A 17,644-nucleotide genomic window follows, 5' to 3' on the forward strand; every position below is an offset into this window, starting at 1 on the left:
AGCTGTGCAGTCACAGAGATGGCCATTAGTCAAGCTAAGCTAGGAAAGGCAGGCTTCAGACTAATGCTCTTTTCTTTTTGTCTGAGCAGTGAGATTTAAAATTTCTATGGAATAAAAAAAAGACTAATAGCATTCTTGACAAAGAAAATTGAGGGAATGAGAACATCAGTTGTAGGAATGACTGATAAAATTATTTAATTGACACTAACATAAAGATAGATTTAGACCAAAAGTATGATGGGCAAGTGATGGATTAAGCTTTTCGGTATACAAGAAGGCTTTCTTTTGCATCTGACTCTAGTGGAGATGAAGAGATCATTTCACTCTAATTTGACAGGAAGGTGCAAGTACTGTGGATGAAAAACCAGAATAAAAACTGCAGGTTCAAAAACATTATTTCAAATACTTTTTACAGGAACATCAATAGTAAAACTGTAGTCAAAGCTCACAGAATTAACATTTCTTGAATGCAAAATTGGACATCTCTTCATGTAACTTCTGTGGTTTTATTCAAATAACATAGAACATTTTGTGGCACAAAAAAGCTTCAAGTTTCAAAAATTACTTACTGGCAATTAGCAGCTGAGATCTAGGGAATATCAGTCAAAACTGCACTTTTGATAAGGTAAAGGAAAACATCACTTTGCAAAAATTATGTTGCTGTTTCCAGATCTATCTTATCTGAATTGTGAGGATCATGCAATGGCTGAGAGAACAGCTTCAGCAAATGATAAAAAATATCAAATAAAATCTGCAAAGTTGAGCTTCCCATGTATGTACATCAGCATTTACGAATTGCATAAAATAAACTTTATCCCAGCAGTTTTTGCTCAAACACCCAAAGACAAATCTAGACTCCTATAACCCTACTGCATCTGACAAAAGAGGGTAGGAAAAAGAAATAGGGGACACAGCTTCTGCTTCTAGCTTGGATTATGAACATTATGCTACATTGCAGTAAAAACCATTTGCTTTTAAACAAGTGAATGATGAGTGAATTGTTCAAAAGTTTGCAGAGACTTTTTAGCAGTTTCTGAAAAAGGACCTGTAAGTATTACTTATCCTGTGCAACATCTGACATGTTTTCTTATTGAAAGAGAAGTGAATTTGAGAACTTGCAGTGAATAAACTAATTTGCTGCAGAGAAAATACAATTTGCCAGGGGGGGAAAAGGGAAGTAATACTGGAATCTCTGCTCTGTAATTTAGTTTTGCACATCCCGATGCCAGCTGTAACCACAACTGAGATGAGCAAACTGGTGAAACTCCACTGGTTGTAGACGCACAGGCCGGGGTTAATTTAGTCACTGGAGAGAACTAAACCGCTGGCTTTCATATACAACCCTACAACAAGTGCTATCTCAGATACAGAGCGGCAGGAAGTAGAGTTTTAGCCGCTCCTCTGACTGATGCTGGAGCACCGGACACGAGTCAAAGGGATTTCAAGGGGCCGCGAGGGAACCGCAGGGCGCTGCCGGGCTCGCAAGCACAGCGGAGCTGTGTGAAGTCCCCGCTGTCCCCAAACGCCGTGCCTCTTGTCCGCCAGCAGCACACGCAGACACGTGTGTTTAGCGCTGCTGCCGTACCGGAGTCTGGGAAAAGTGCGTGTATTCCCTTCCCGCAGCCCCGTCCCCCTTGTGCCGCGATCCCGCGGGCGGGCGGAGGCGCGGGCACAGGGCAGGGCAGGGCTAATCGCCCGCGCTGCAGCTCCGGGCTCCCTGCGTCGCGCTTCCAAGTGCCTCTAATTGGATTGCCGTAATTTCTGCCCTTCCTAAAGCGGCGGGTGGCGAGGGGAAATGGCCCGGGGGAGGGGGGAGGCGGGAGGCGGTGGGCGGCTCTCGGCTCCGGCGGCACGGCCGCTCCGCTGCCCATAAAGCGCGGCGGGAGCGCGGCGCGGCCGCGGCCATGCAGTGAGAGCTCGCCGTGGGACCAGCCCGGACCGGCCCCCGCCACGCCACGGGAGCACTGCGAGGGACTGACCGCCCCAGCTCAAGGTACCCCCTCCCGGCCCTGCTCCCAGCGGGAATGGGGCTGCCGAGCCCTGGCAGCCGAGCCCTGGCAGCCGCCCTGGGGAGTAGGTTCGCCCCCACTGCCCACCCAGCCGCCCGTGCCCCGGGCCACGCAAAGCATTTACCCCGCTGCGGTTTCTTTCCAGATGCAGAGGTGCACCACTTTCCTGTTTCTGTCTTTAATCCTTTGTGCCACCCTCTCGGAAACACTCGGGCTGGTTTTCTCAGTAAGTATCTGTGTCTCAGCTGGCAAGGAACTGGGAACCTGCCGGGGATCCACACTGCTCTGAGGTATAGGGATTGCAAAGGGTGCAGCACTCAAAACCATTTCGGGCTATAAACAGTTTGCTCTTTTTTTCCCAGCTAAGAATTTGGAGATTTTAAGTACTAAAATCCCTTATAGCAAATACTATGACTAAGAATGTCTAGTTGATAGACCAAAATTGAATGGGTGTCCCACCTCCCTCAGAAAGATGATGTACATATGGACCTCTTTTATGAAGAGGCTGTCAGGTAAATCCAAGCAATAAAAAGAAGCACTGTTGTTTGTTAAGGTGGTTATCAGGTGGTAATATAAACTAAGTATAAAGTTGAAATTTCTGCCTCCCAAGTGTGATGTGCAGTCATCACTTACGTGGTGTGAAACCTTCAAATCACAGGGATGTCAATAGCAGCACTGTAGATTTAGGGAGAGGGTGAGAGCTCACCATGATTATTTGCTTCAGTATGATTTGCTTTATTTTTAAAATATTTTTTCTGGATTTTGAGCCTTCAGAAGACTCTTTCTGCTAAGAGAATGTCCTTTTGAGTGTAGGTTGTGCAATAACATACTTGCATTTTTTTTTTCTTTAAGGCAAAAGACAAAAGGGGTTGGACTTTGAATAGTGCTGGTTACCTCCTTGGGCCACGTAAGTGAGGCACTTTTTTTTTCGTTACTTCAAAATGCAGAAACTGTGTTATTTTCTCTGAGTATAGCAATTTTGTCTAAACCTGCAAGACTGAAGAAATTCATTTGGGAAAACACTTGTTTAGATGTTTGTTAAATGGGTATCATAGAACTGTTATCTTAGACAACAGCTGTTCTTTTCTAAAGAAGTGTTATGGGAGGCCTTATGTCCACAAACTCATCTGCTCACATTTTGTGCTTCTGAACTGTAATTGTCATACGACAAATACGTCGCCACCAGAAGTTTTAAAAAATCTTAGAGCATCTTAGATGTCAAGGGCAGAATGACAAAATGTGGCATTTGGCACTTCTCCATGTATTTCAGATTTCACCTTTAAATCTTTTTACAAAATGTTTCACTACTTGACTTTATTATACTACATTCTTTTTAACTGAAGCAAAATAAAACAGTAACTTGCAAACTCAAGACTGTTGACAGATCACTATGTGAAAAATAAATATATAAGGTGTTCAAAATACAGGAGCACTGGCTTACAGTGGAGATAACAAATGCAGGTTGTAAGAAAAGTAATGCAGTACTAAGCTGTTTCAAATATTTTTCTTTTTACTATTAATTCTCGTGAATGTGGTAACATTCATTACCAAAGTTTCTATATTTTCAGTCTCAGGAACACACAGACAAATACTACAGATGCTTACTCTTGACACTTTTCATTCTTTTAGCTAGCAGTAAGGATACTTAAAAAAAAAGAAAAGAAGTTTAATGCATCTTAAATGTATTAACTGGTTCTGTAAATGTCTGGAAGTATATTTGCCCAAAGCAGATCTAAGAAAATTGGGAAAAGTACAGTAGGGAAATTTGCTTGTCAAAGACTTGTATCTTATATCTAAGACTGGATAATAGGAATCATCCTTTGTTGCAGGTCATATTGATCAGCTTTTACTGATAAAGGAAATGCCCATTGCAAGGGGGAGAGAAGAGGCACCAGGGGCATGTAAGATAGTTTCTGAAGGTTATTCACGTAAATGATCTGCAGTTTTCTTTTAAGCAAACTCACCAGCAGCATTCTCTTAAAGACAGAGGAAAGAGTAGTAAGAACAGCTTCCCAGTGTACATGCAGATACACACTTACAGTTTTTCTTTACAACTTCTAAATCCAGTAATAGCTTCAGCAAGTTTGTAGCACAGGACTGGGTCTGTAATTGAGACAAATCATAAGCACAAATTTAGAAGAAAGGTTACTGTATTTAATGACACGTTAACTTCTTCCTTGTAATTTTGTACATCAAAACTGGCCATCATGATCTTTTCATTGAAATCCATGAAAAGCAAGGAAAGGTTGTTGCTAAGTCAATTAACTCCTCTGATTTTTAATTTATTTATCAGATGCAGTAGATAACCACAGATCTTTTAATGACAAGCATGGTTTCACTGGTAAACGTGAAATACCACCTGATGAGGATATTAAAGCAGGTAATGAAAATCTGAAAACCAGCCTTTTTGATTTATTTTATATGTTTAGTAATTTAATTACTATTGAATTAACTGATTACCTGGATACAAAACTATTTCTGCATTTCAGCAGAAATCCTAATAAACATATGAAAGGAAAAAAAACAAGACATTTGGCCATATGGTGTGATCTTTGTATGGTCACAGATTACAACATCTAAGTGCTTAGGAAAATGTATCATAATTTTGTTTCTTTAAATGTGTAATAGATCATATTGCTTTGAAAAAACTTTGATTTTTTTTCTCTTTTCATATGTGCAAATAAGTGTTTCAAATGTCACTCCAGCCACTCCAGAGTTAATTGTTTTTTGGCAAAAAAGAGGGTGCATATAGGCATCTTTCACTAATGAAGGCTATAGAAAATACAAAGTCTCAGTATTTCCTATGATTAAGCAAGGTGGATTATCTTCATTAAAAGATTGAAAACCTGGTCACAACTGAAGTCAACCTGTTTTGATGTTGCATCCGTCAGAATTTAATAAGTGGCAATGAAAAGGGAGCAGCCTTGTTCTGGATTTGTCATCCAAAGCTGGGCCTCTAAAACATATGTCTAGACTCCCTTTATGAAAAGAAGCTGACAATTTTTAGGCTTTATCTTGAACACCTATTTCAGGATAAAATGCAGAAATTTCGAGAAAAACCCATTTTATCTCCTGAGGATGAAACTAAACCTGCTGCAGACATCTAAAGTGAGCTGGGATGAATCTCATCCTTAGGCTGATAAAAGTGACCACTGCACTAATGGGGGCAAAACAAAGGTTTTGGAGCCTATTTTAAATACACCCAGAACAGCACAAATGCAGTTAACACTAAATGAGTTCATAAATAAAGGAAATGTGCTTAATTACAATCTCATACGTACGTGCTTTGTAAAGAGAAGAGAAACATGAATACCTTTCCTAGTTGGTGACACTCTCTGAAGGACTGTCAGTTCAGGTCTGGTACACAGTTATACAGTGGGGTTTTGTGTGTGGTATTTTTTTGGTGCTCTTCTTTGGTTTTGTTTGTTGGTTTCTAAGGAAAAAAACCCCAACCCTGCTTTCTCAAATACTGATGTAAAAACAATATTTGGCCATTCAGAGACAATGTGAAAGTAAGGGATTTGTAATCCAGCAGTAGAGAGCACATTGCAACATGTTGCCATTTGTGCATGTACCAGGTCTGTCACAGGAATATGAACTTACAGATTTATGGAACTCTCTTGCTGGGTACTGTTGTGCCTTTACAATTGCAGGCAAACCCAACCAAACTTGTCAGGATGAGACTTCAAAATTATACAGCTGCCTCTGCTATGAACTTCATTCTCTTCCCTTACCAAAAGTTTCTTTGAAGCTGAAGTTTATTACAGAGTTCCTACCCAAAGGAGATTTAAATACATATATATATAAAATGCATAAGTTAATCAGAATCTTATTTTAATTGAAAATTAAGGATTTTCCTGATTATTTGCAAAACCACCTTAAAATGGCAATATACGCACATATTATTTTATTAATGTAAGAGTTCATGCAAAGGACTGTGCTCTCCTTGAAGGAATGCTGCAAAATTCATAAGCTCTCCAGATAACCTAGAAAAATTTGTAAGCTGATTAGGGACTGAACACTAGGGCCAGGAAAAAAAAAAACAACCAAACCACAACTACAACCATCTATGAAAATAATTAGTCAAATATTCAAATCACAAGATCATAATGATTTCTTTACTGAAATCTGCAAGTTATTGACTGTGCAGAATTAAGGTCAATAGCAGAGTACAATATTCCCAAGTCACTGAGGAAAATTATTTATCCAATAAATATCACATAGATAATAAAATCTGGGTAGGAAAGTGACTAACACAATACTAACAAAAATCCATAACAGGTTAGGTGGGAATAAAAGTTAAGGAAAAATTCAAATAAAAGAGTATTACTAATGCAAATAATAGTAACATCTTTGTGTCAGCTCAAAGACTGGAAGACAAGATTTTTAGGTGCAGGTATATTAAATGCATTCTTAAATGTTTATTCTCCATGTACCAGAAACCTTTGTGTCCCTTACAACCCTCATCAATGTTTTTAATTTGTGCTACAGAGCTCAGTCTGCCTTCTGACCCATCTGATAATGTTTTCAGTGATGTAATAATGGACTGTTCCTTCTGGTACCCACGTCTGTGTGCAGAGAACTAAAAATCTTGGGGAAATTACTTACCATTTGTTCTTAATAGAGAGCAGTTCTCCATCCTCCTAAAAACATCAAGGTGTCTTCCTCCAACCTCCTGCTAATTCCTTTTTTTCGTCCCATTAACAGATGCAGAAAACATCCTTCTCAAAAGTACAATAACAAGCACCCATTAGGCCATTAAAATAGCATCAAAAAGCTATTTTCACAAGATCAAAGACAAGTATATTGGATTAGATTCCGATGTAAAAACATAATCTTTCTGGACTTTTAGAAAAACACCCAGGCCTAGCTTTTGGGTTACAAATCGCTTCTATATCATTTGAAAAGCTATATGAAGAGCTTTTGACTGTTCTGTAAAGTTGATGATTTTGTTGGCTAAATTTAAAATTTAGCCTATCCCTGCAGGCTCAGGTGGACACAAGGGAGAGAGTTGGGAACAGAGGGTAACTCTCTTCTGCAACAGATCTCATAAGGCCCAAAGACCACAACCATTTCCTTAATATAATACCCAGAGACCACAATACCATTACCATAGCAGCTGCTATGCATCAATGGCATACAAAGCTGGGTGATTTTGATTCTGAGAATTGCAGTTACCTACCTTATACGGGCTTCACTCTTCCATGAAATGAGGTTTTTCATCAAGGATTTTAAGGAAAAAGGAATTTCAGATAGTTTGGGGGTTTTTTTCCCTCCCCAGACTACTCATAAACTTAGCCACAATATCTCACATGATGTATCTTCGAGCCATGTTAACTCTCAGTAACACCCAGCTTGTTTTACAGGGAATCTTGGAAGACCTGTGGCTGATGAAAACATTGTGCGCACAGTAATTGAATTTTTGACTTACTTGCATCTTAAAGGTTAGTGAATACCTTCTAATATTTCACAGTTTCTGGTATGAAATTTACTGAGGAGACAAGACTATCCCTTAATGTACACATCTGCTGCAGATTTGAGTGTGCAAGAATTTGAACAGCACCTTTGGGATCACACACACAGAGTGCAGGTGGATCCTGCAAAATTGCACCTCAGTGGAGATCTGATGTAGCAGAGTTCTGATCCCATTCCATCACTTGTTACTGACAAAAGAAGTACATCTCCCTTTTTGCATGTATTCTACAATAAAGTTGCATGATAAAATTGCAACAACACTAAGCTGAATGTTGGCAAACAGCTCAGAATGCTCCTAAGTAAAAACCCTGTACAGCCTCACAGTTGTGACAGGAGTTGTAATACTGAGCTTACAGCTGGTTCTCTAAGAATGGTAACTTTACTATGGAATTCAGTGAAGAAGAAATTTGTCTGCTTCTGAGTTTTCACTAGTTTTGCTTTAAAAAACCACAAACAAACATGGTTTTTAGCTTTTAAAAACCTCTTCAGCTCTTCTAAAATTGTCTACAAAATGTGTAAAACCATAATGTATAGCTGCAAAGAAAACAACAGGTAGGAAGTTGGTTGTTGTACTGCAAATGTTTGAGGATTTTTCTGTCTCAGAAAGTAGACAACTCAATAAATCAGTAACTTCTATATTCTTGCATTTGTATACAACAAATTGTGAGCAATTTTGTAGTAAGTGTATGCTATAGAACTGTGTGTTCATTTGTGTTTTAACTTTGTTATTAAAAGAGACTTTCAACAGATCTGTTCATTTTCTGCATACCTGGGATGCTTTTTACTCATTGTTTTCTGAATTATTTGTATCCATCCAAGGAAAATAATTCAATGTTTATTGAATTGAATTTGCATTTGAAAACAAAACCTCTTTATAGCTAGTCTTAAGGGCGTGAAATAATTCAAATATATACTTAAAGTAGATTATTAGCATGTATATTTACTGTGGACAAAGTGTAGTTTGTTTGTTGTGCCACTGTGAAGAAAGAGCCCAAAACACTCCTTTACTCTGCTGTGTGAGCCTAGGAGGCAAAATCAATATTTGGACACAACAAAAAGGGTGTGAAGTTAAGCTCAAGCACACACTCTCTGAGTAGGCTAAAAGCTGCCAAATCAGACAAGAAAACAAAATGCATCTCACAGAACTACAGATTACTTCTTCCCTGGAACAAAGGAGCAAAAAAGGCTCCCTTCTTAGGGCTGTGATGACAAACAGTTGTTTTTGTCCAGAAAAGGTGGTGTAATTACCATGTTCTTGTGAAAAACAAAAGAATGGATCTCCAGGTCTGGCTTTACACAGACATAGTTCTTGTATTCTCAGGTTGCAACAGACACAGAATGTTATCACATGTTATCTCTTAACAATAGTTATTGGAAAGGCTTAGTACAAACTCTTACACAAACCAGAACTGTAGATCTAGCAGGTGAAAACCGTATTTTTTCCATGATAGAAATCCTTTAATACTTTTACATAAATGAAACCTTACTACATTGAATTCATTGGTTTAGGTATGTTCCTTGCTGGGGGAAGGCGGAAAAATCCCACTCATGGGGTTCAGATTCAGAGAATAGTTATTCAGATTAGACACACATATTAATCTGCAAGAAAAAGGCAGTATTTTTACTGCTAAAAAGTACCTTGGTGATAACTAAAAGTGGCCTTCAGCTCTTTCTTTTGGAAATTATTCCCTCCAACTTTAAGTGCTTCTCATAAAGAGCAACATGCAGGATGGCAGCTGTAATTAGATAATATTAAGTCTTTTGAGATGCTGGGATCCAGCAATATCAATTGACATAGTAAAATTAATATAATTTAATTGTTCTGTCACTGCTGTTTCTAAAATGTTGAAATTATATCAGGAAGATATTTTTGACATTCAAAAGAAAAAAAACCAGTATTTTATAAATTAAAATACGAAAAGTTCAAAGATTTGCCTCTTATAGTTGAGAAAAGTATTAAAATAATTTTTATTACTGAAACTGGATTTCATTACTCAATTGCTAAGATAAATATGCATGCTTACACATGTGTTAATTACTTTTTTTCCCCCTGTTTTGCAGAGATGGGAGCACTGGACAAGCTACCTACACCAGAGGAAATGAACCAGTCTTGAAGAATGCATTTTTATTTTGTTGCAGTGTAGATTTAGACTGAATTCTAAACAAAAGACCCGAATGACCTGAAGTTAAGAAGAATTGTTTGCATTTATCTGCTAAATGGTAAACAGCATTCTGCCCTCTGGTTGGTTTGTTGGGTTATTTTTGCTTTTTTATTCCCTTCCCTCCCTCTCCTGCACTGTTACAGTGTATAATTTTGCTTTGGTAAAATTTTTCTGTAGGTAAATGATAAAATAAAAATAAAGAGCAACTAAGTTGTTTCATTTTAAAATTGCATACGTATCAGCACACAGTGCATCATATACAAAGCCTGGGGTTAATTGGAAGATTACACTGCATCTATACTCTGCAATGTTAGAGCAAAATAAAACATAAATACTATATGTTGTCTGCTTAAGGTAACAGAAAAGTAGCAGTGACTTCAAAGTGCTGCCATGCAGAATCATTTTAGGTCACAGATCTGTCTGTACTTCTGTGCTTCAAGGAAACACTGTTTTCATAGACATGAAACAAACTCATGTTCATAATAAATTTCATATTATTCACCTGTACTATACCAGCCCATTGGCTGGGGCATATCTTGATGCAGTGCCAATTTAACTGTTCTATGCAGGGTTACACAAATCTTACCTGTAGGATTCCCATGTCAGAAAGAACACTGGGGCTGTGCTCCTTCATGAAGAAAAGCTCCTGGCGCTCCAAGGTTAAAAATATACTTTATGAGATGCTTTATTCTGAGTCTAGCAAAGCACTTGGATCCATGTTTAATCCATGCAAAATAGCTTTGATACTGGACCAGGATGCTAGGCCTGCACACAATAAATGTCATGTCAAGACTGAGGAAAGGTTTGAGATGATACAGAACCTTAGAGACGTTTTTCATATTCAGATGACTTTCAGCCTCTGCACAGTGCAATGAAATATCATCCTTTCAAAATGCTGACGTGCACTGGAGTGCACAGACTGACAGAAATTTTGCAGACCTTTGTTATCTAATCTGTTTTTCACTTCTAGCATAGCAGAATTCTAAAAGCCAAGCCACTAGTGTCTACTTTGTACCGACACAGCTATTCCACCTTGTCATTCAGGCTGTGCTCTTCCTTTGATAATCACTAAGCCTCTGATCTCATGTCTGGTGTTTTCCTTTCCAAAGTGTGAAAAGTACACTTTTCATCAGATCCAGTGAGCTTCTGAGCAAGCCTTCCACACTATGTTTTATTAGATTCCTTATTTTAAGAGTAATGAAAAAAATATACACTGCTAATATACATGCTGCTAGTTCAACATTTTTTGGTAAATTTATGGGCTTCCCAAAATGTGAAGAAAGAATAGAGTGAAATTTAACCTCTGTACATTAGTATAGTTCAGTAAGTCCAAACTCTCATTCCCACTAGTAATATCCACACTTCTCACACAACCCTGAAGTAGAGCTCACTAAAGTCAAGAGGTTTTCTTTTCACTGACTTACATGGACCTTGGTTCATGGACTGCTAAAACCCAGGATCCATTTGAAGAGCTCAGTAGCAAACCATCTCTGGCAAAGCAGCTGAATCTCTGATCGAATAAAAGGAATTTCAACTTAGCACTGAATTTCTTTCTTTTTGAAATAGGGTAAAAAATTAGAAATAATAGGATAGAATTAGTAAACAGTTATTACTTTAATCAAATTAGCATACCCCGAGCTCCTTAGAGTTGGACTCATCCTGTTAGAATATTTATTCGAAATTCTGAAATTTGAGATTATTTGAAATAATGGAAAACTCACAGGATCAGGAAGATTTACAGCACTGTCTAAGCAGGGAGGCTCACAAGGTTTGATATTGTGCTGCACTGTTATATGTAAGTATTATAGAAATCAGATTATTATAAATTAATTACCAAAAGCAGTCCATATACTTTCATTAATAATTTCTGCATTCAAACATGTATTGATAATATTCTGAAATAGAGACAGGTAAAATTTTCAGCTTGTTTCTTTACCCTGTAACACTTCTTACCTTTGCAAATATGAAGGGGGAAAATGACAATAAAGGGCCATTCTTCTGGATCAATTTCACTTTTTCAGTAACATTATTATTTTATTAACACTCATTTTATTTAAAGTATGTCTTAAAGCACTTCATCTCAAACATAAATTCTGCAAATATTTGGAATAACATCTCCGTAATCGACCTCTTGGAAAAACACCTGATAAAAATGTCCTTCAAACCACAATTTGAAAACAGTAAGTTTCAACAGGGCAAATGGACAATAAAAGGATGTGATAAGTTTCAGTAGAAAATAGTAATAAAAAATCCCACTTTAGCCATCTCATTATATCATTTACTTGCTTATTTGTATACATTACATTCCACTGTTGTGTAGGATTAGCTCAAATTTATATTTACACAACAGACAGAAGTCAAATTTAAAAAAAAGATTAAAACTTTCTTGTGATGTTTGCCAGTGATATGAAATTACCCTTCATGCAAATTGAACTCTGACAATGAGCAGAAGGCTTGCATGATGCTGAATGACTGGACAATAAAATGGAAGATGAGATTAAATGCTGATGCAAGCAAATTATGTACGCAGAGAAAAACAACTCTAATTTTACATACGCATACTGGTGCTCCAAATTATGTCTGGAAACATAACTCAGACTCATTGTGCACAGTCCTCTAAAAATGCTTTTTTAAACTTCAACAGTGGATAGAAAGCCAAAGGGAACATCAGGAATTACAACGAAAATGTACTGTTCCCAATTTTGATACCAACAGCAGTTCTGGGCAGTTCACTGCAAAGAAAAAAGCACTATCGGGCCAGAAAAGCCATAGGGGAAGGTGACAAATATTTTTATAATGATTTTTATACACAGAGAAACTAAATAGGTGGGAGATGAGAATCTTAAATGTTGTGCTAAAAGTGCTTAGCAAATTCACTTTTTCTTGTCACCCAAGATTTAATGATTAAACGCTAAATGATGATAAAATTATCAAGTAACACTTTTAAACTCCACACCCCGAAAGAAACAGAAGGCCTTTTCCATACATCTCATGATGAAATTGTGGCACAGGACTCTGTGGAGGCCATAGGTTCTGAAGCATTTATATTCATGGAAGAAAAGTCCTTCAAGGCTCAAATGTTTAATTAAATTTTTTTAGACTGAATTAGGGACGTGAGAGCACAGAGCTATAAAGAAACCTTAGAACCTGATCCAGGGATTAATTAAACAGGACTCCTTCAGCTGCACAGCATTTGATGCCAGTTTACAAAAGAAACTTGGAAACCACATGTATTTGGCTAAAAATTCTGGAGAAATACTGAATTCTGAACACTACCTGTAACAAAAAACCCCCTATAATTTTATACAGTGTTTCACCTACCTGTCAGGTAGTCTCACTAAAACTTCTTTAAATGCAAATCAGTTCAGTGTAAAAGGGGGAATTTTGGGTGGCACAGCTGGCACAGAAGGGTCTATTCTGGTTAGGAAGTCATTAGGGAGCTGACAGGATACATGTATTTTCCCACCTGTCTACTCCTGTAAAGGTCAGACAGCAACATTAGCATAGGACATTAGAAAAACTAGATAGGACTCAGAGTACTGAGGATCTTTGAGGGGGCTTGATATTGACATTAATAACTCCCCAAAAAAGTGACAAAAGTATTTTTAGATTATTTCAGGATATGTGACACAAAATGGAAGCCTTTTAGAGAAGTGTTTTGCAGTTTGTTCAGAATGCAAGATTACCTCAGGAGCTTTCTAAGGTTAAAAGGGTTAAAAGGAAGTTTAGACCCAAGTGTTATTAGCAGAACAATTTTTCACCAATTCACAGAGTACGTTAACGGTGCAGTGCTTCCGTCACTATTCTGTGTTCTATCGCTTGTTTTTAAATAAATTCAAATAATAATTCTGATACTTAATTCCATGAGGACTGAGCGTGACCCAGCCATAGAAAACTGCACCTCATGGGTCCCTTTACTACTCAGATTCAGTAGCTGGCTATACAAATATCAATTTGTTAAGATTTTTAATACCTCAGAGCACTGGACATTTGTCAATGCATGTGCCACACTCAGAACCTCCTAGAAATGAGCTGTTAAAAGCCAGAGTTAAATTGAAGATGAGAATTATTTTATCTCCTTGCTTGTAAAAGAGAAAAAAACTTTATCAAAAATTTATTCCCAAAAACTTTACCAAATTCCCTTGAGATTCCACTTACACATTTCTAATTTCATTGATCTCCACAGGTTTTCTACTAATTAGGTATCTATAAATCATACAGCCTTTCTGAGTGCTGGGAGACATGAGTCTCATACAGAATGTCTACCTGAGGAGGAATTCTGAAATACCTGTTACCATTCAGTTGGATTTTTTTAGTTTCTAAAAGAAATACTGATTATTTACCACTTACCAACATAGATATAATTAATTCAGAACATAATAATTTCCCCTTCAAAATGTTCATGAGACAATGCATTTCCTTGAAATTATTCTATTTCATTAAAAATCATTCTGTTGGAAAATAACTGATTAGATTGATGAATGTCATGCCTATTATTTACATGTATCAATATTAAAGGTAGCATTTCTTGACAAAACTTAAAACTGATGCTTCAATTATTTACATCAATAAAAGTTCCTATGTCATATCTTCAAAAGGAGTATTCTTTGCTTACTATTTATTCAGATAAAAGTGTTGTAGAAAGACAATCTACTTCCCTGAGATCTTTTTGCAGTTTGATAAGGTTATCTGATTCTTCTTCAACTTCTAATCTAAAAGATAGTAGATTTAGGAATCATTAGCTTTCTGATGGTTTTCATACCTACTGTTCCCTGCAGCAAGCAAAAACCTATAAAAGTATTCTCCAGAGATTTCTGTAAGAATTTCATGCATCTTTTCTGCCAATCAATGTTTGAGGACACTTCTATTGAGTGACTGCTTCCAGGACTCTCCAGGGGCACTCTGGGCACTGGAACTGAAGAGGGCAAAGCGAAGATTTGAATCTGCTGCCTGCTAGCAGAGCGTGGGTGCTGGCTCTGAGTTTTAAATTAGGTGTTTGGATTGCCTCCTTCAAATCAAGCAGAATGAGCCCAGGCCCCAAGGCTTAGAGATCCAGTAGAAGCAGACAGGGAAAATAACCGTGCTTTTACAGCTCAACGTTACATTTCTGTATGACTTTGCAAAACATGGTTTTGCAAATTGTGCCTGCTTGGCTTTCCTGCTGATTACTCACTTAGGCACTGTTTAAAAATACAGCTCATCAAATACAACATATAAGGGCTAAACCCTGACCTGTGAGACTAAGTGCAGAGGTACTGTTGACCTTGAAAGTACATTTATTTATATCAGCTAAGGTTTGACTTTATCCAGTGGAGCAACATTATTAAAAGAAATTAGTTTTAACAAATCTCAGATCTTATGTAAAAAATGATTTCAGAAATAAAACTATAGTCACCCTTATTCCATCAATTCCACAATACTCCTCCTTCCTACCTGCTGCAAAGCATGTTATTCATGGATTCCTTCTGTCACTTCGTGCCATCAGAACCATCTACTGATTCTACCCATTAAAGAAATTATACTCCCCACATCTGTGAAATTTTAATTAATTGCATGTAGTTCAAACTATATAGCACTTTTTCCCCCAAATATTTACATTCTTCTTTGCCTTCTAGTCCATTTTTGTTTGAATTCCTTTTGCAGAGCACATTATAGACAGTATTCTACTGTTCACCAGAGTCCTGAGACATCTGCTTAATTAGACATAATTTTGAAATGTTAATCATTATTTTGATATTCCTCTTCCCATTCTAGCTAGGTATTAGCACAAAACATAGTAATTACCAATAATTAATATTTGTGACAGAGTTGATAAGCCAGATATTGTTGACTGGATAAAGGGAAGAAGATGTAACTTGTTTTTTCCTTCTGTCATTTGCAGTAGTTATTAAGCATAAGCATTATTCTTCACCTCAGCCAGACAGAAAGGATGCTTTCTTCCGTAGGGAAAAAACCCTAATATTTTTTACCATGCTACTTTTTGTGAATTGATAGTGGAATCACATCTGTTGACAGACTTGACATATATTCCTCAGAAGAATTAAAGCAATATAGGATTTTAATCCTTTATTTTCAAGAGTCATTTGAGGACTTTTTTTTTTTTTTTTTGAGGTGTTAACCTATTTTGAGAAGCAGAAACACCCTTTATTGGATTTATAGGACCATGCAAGGAAGTGAAGTATTGAATTACCAACAAGATTTGAAATTTTAATTATTTATATGCAATGTGAACCATTATTAAAGCAAGAACTTATGTGTTCTTATAAATCCAGCTTTATACAAATGTCAGGATGTCAAAATTCTCTCTATAGGTGGAAGCACGGAGAACACTATTAACTTACACTACCAAAGTTTTGTCTTAGTTACTATTGGTTTACCTATTTCTCAGCATAAATGTGATGTTATCCAGCAAATAAGGATGAACTCACCAACATCTCAAGGTGAAAACTGTTCCATGAAGGTGTCAAGCCAAGTCCACAGCAACAGAATTGCAGGTTCTGGGCCAACACAAGTGGCCAATACAGCCAGTCAGGTGTGGATGTGCTATGGCCGTGCCTGGGGCCCCCACTGCTGACAGAAACCTGGATGATGCAGGCATCACCTAAATTTCCTCTGAATTTTTATAAGGCTTTGGTATAATAATGCTTAAAATTGTCCTAGAAAATTGTGCTGGGGACTTGCATCACCTTCTGAAAACCTTACCCTTATTCTATCCAGCCTGGGAAAGATTTTTGCAGTACTTTCAATTTGTGTTAGGATCAATAATCCTAAAATCACATAAAAAGATGAAACTATGGCTTGCATCAGGAAGTGCCTTCGTTTAGAAGAAGGAAAGCATGAATAAAAAGATGAACACTGACTATACATGTATGTTCTGACAAGAGCCAGGAAGCCCTCTACGCACAATCTTTCTTCATTACCTGCTATTATGGCACTTCTCTTCTGAGCTCCCTGGTGCCATTTCCCAGCAAAATCACAACCAGAGGGGACAGGTACACTGTATTCCTGGGCTCATTTTTTGTTCAGTTGTGCCTTTTCTACCAAGCGCTAATTTTATTGACCATGAACATTATATAATTTTTAAATTATAAAATTGAATAATTTTTCCCTTTGCTGTTACTAAACCAGTATGTTTCAGGAGAGGTACTATGCCCTGTTTCACAACCCTTTTGGACTTTTTCCCTAAAGGTAAACAACCACAACTTGGTAAACTTTGGAGAAAACATGGTAAGACTTTCCAGAGGAAAAGTTTCAGATATTTGGAGGATCAAGGTTTAGTGTTTTCTTTCTTTGTTGGTGTTGTTGTTGTTGTTGTTGTTTTCTTTGATTTTAAATTATTATGTAGCACATGTTAGGGCTGTTTGCTCTTAAGGCTTTAGTTCTCTAGCTTTTGTGCATGCAGGTGAAACCAAAGATAAAGAAGAGAAGGCTGACAGTTTAGAAGGCTGCAATATGCTCAAGCACTATTGTTCTGAGTGTAATAGGCGGCCTAGATAGCCACAAGGTGGTAATAGTGCTCTTCATGGGAGAGCTCAGGCGTGTTTAGCAGAGCAGGTCTAACTCTGTAGAGATGTCTGATTCGCTAGGAATGATAATTACAAAGGACAGTGGTGCCTTTGGAAATGAGGAAGTGAAAACTTCTAGCAGAACACCGTGTGCTGGCTAAGAGAGAAATGCCCTGGCTCAGTGATACACACTGACTGTAAACTGTGATTTAAAAAATGCTCTTGTAGTAGCATGACAAACATAAGGAGCACCATTGGAGTAAAGGCAGGTAATAAAACCCACAAGAGTCGAGCATTGGTTCTCTGAGTAAATTGCCACGGTTTTAGTGAGAAATAATGGGGAAAAAACACTTATAAGTTTTGCATTAGAAATAAGTAAGATTATAGCTGTTCTGATTTGAGCTGAGTTAGTTTTCTTCCCAGTGGCTATCATGGAGCTGTGTTTTGGATTTCTGCTTGATAATGTAGAGCTGTTTTTGTTATTGCTGAGCAG

At 37.5% G+C, this 17,644-nt stretch overlaps 1 protein-coding gene and 1 long non-coding RNA gene across 4 annotated transcripts in view; one reads left to right on the forward strand and one right to left on the reverse strand.

Moving 5' to 3' along the window:
* Positions 1–17,600, reverse strand: part of LOC121669567 — a 36,776-nt gene extending 19,176 nt beyond the window's left edge. For both annotated transcript variants that reach the window (XR_006017806.1, XR_006017807.1), the window contains exons 1-5: positions 12,968–17,600; positions 11,071–11,156; positions 10,233–10,411; positions 6,618–6,730; positions 3,974–4,112 (exon numbers count right to left, since the gene is read on the reverse strand). This is a non-coding gene — a long non-coding RNA (uncharacterized LOC121669567). The remainder of the gene's footprint in view (positions 1–3,973; positions 4,113–6,617; positions 6,731–10,232; positions 10,412–11,070; positions 11,157–12,967) is intronic.
* GAL (galanin and GMAP prepropeptide) lies at positions 1,813–9,856 on the forward strand. 2 transcript variants are annotated; one of them, XM_042038663.1, is made up of 7 exons: positions 1,813–1,993; positions 2,155–2,235; positions 2,862–2,916; positions 3,839–3,910; positions 4,303–4,389; positions 7,376–7,453; positions 9,546–9,856. In XM_042038663.1, exons 2-7 carry the CDS (start codon positions 2,155–2,157, stop codon positions 9,596–9,598), a joined length of 426 nt encoding a protein of 141 aa, XP_041894597.1. In that variant the 5' UTR covers positions 1,813–1,993; the 3' UTR covers positions 9,599–9,856. The 2 variants fall into 2 exon arrangements, with proteins under 2 accessions (XP_041894597.1, XP_041894598.1); XM_042038664.1 differs by lacking the exon at positions 3,839–3,910 and having other exon boundaries at positions 1,822–1,993.
* Positions 17,601–17,644: the final 44 nt, after the last annotated feature.

The sequence above is a fragment of the Corvus kubaryi genome, unplaced genomic scaffold (genome assembly GCF_017639235.1).
Source record: "Corvus kubaryi isolate FWS band 111438036 unplaced genomic scaffold, C.kubaryi_AGA036_p1.0 37392, whole genome shotgun sequence".
NCBI lineage: Eukaryota > Metazoa > Chordata > Aves > Passeriformes > Corvidae > Corvus > Corvus kubaryi.

Excerpts from the sequence above, each read along its gene's own strand:
- GAL (XM_042038663.1), top strand. The coding sequence starts at position 2,155 with ATGCAGAGGTGCACCACTTTCCTGTTTCTGTCTTTAATCCTTTGTGCC. Across the intron at positions 2,917-3,838 it reads TGGTTACCTCCTTGGGCCAC|GTCATATTGATCAGCTTTTA; the intron begins GTAAGTGAGGCA and ends CCTTTGTTGCAG. Across the intron at positions 3,911-4,302 it reads AGAAGAGGCACCAGGGGCAT|ATGCAGTAGATAACCACAGA; the intron begins GTAAGATAGTTT and ends TTTATTTATCAG.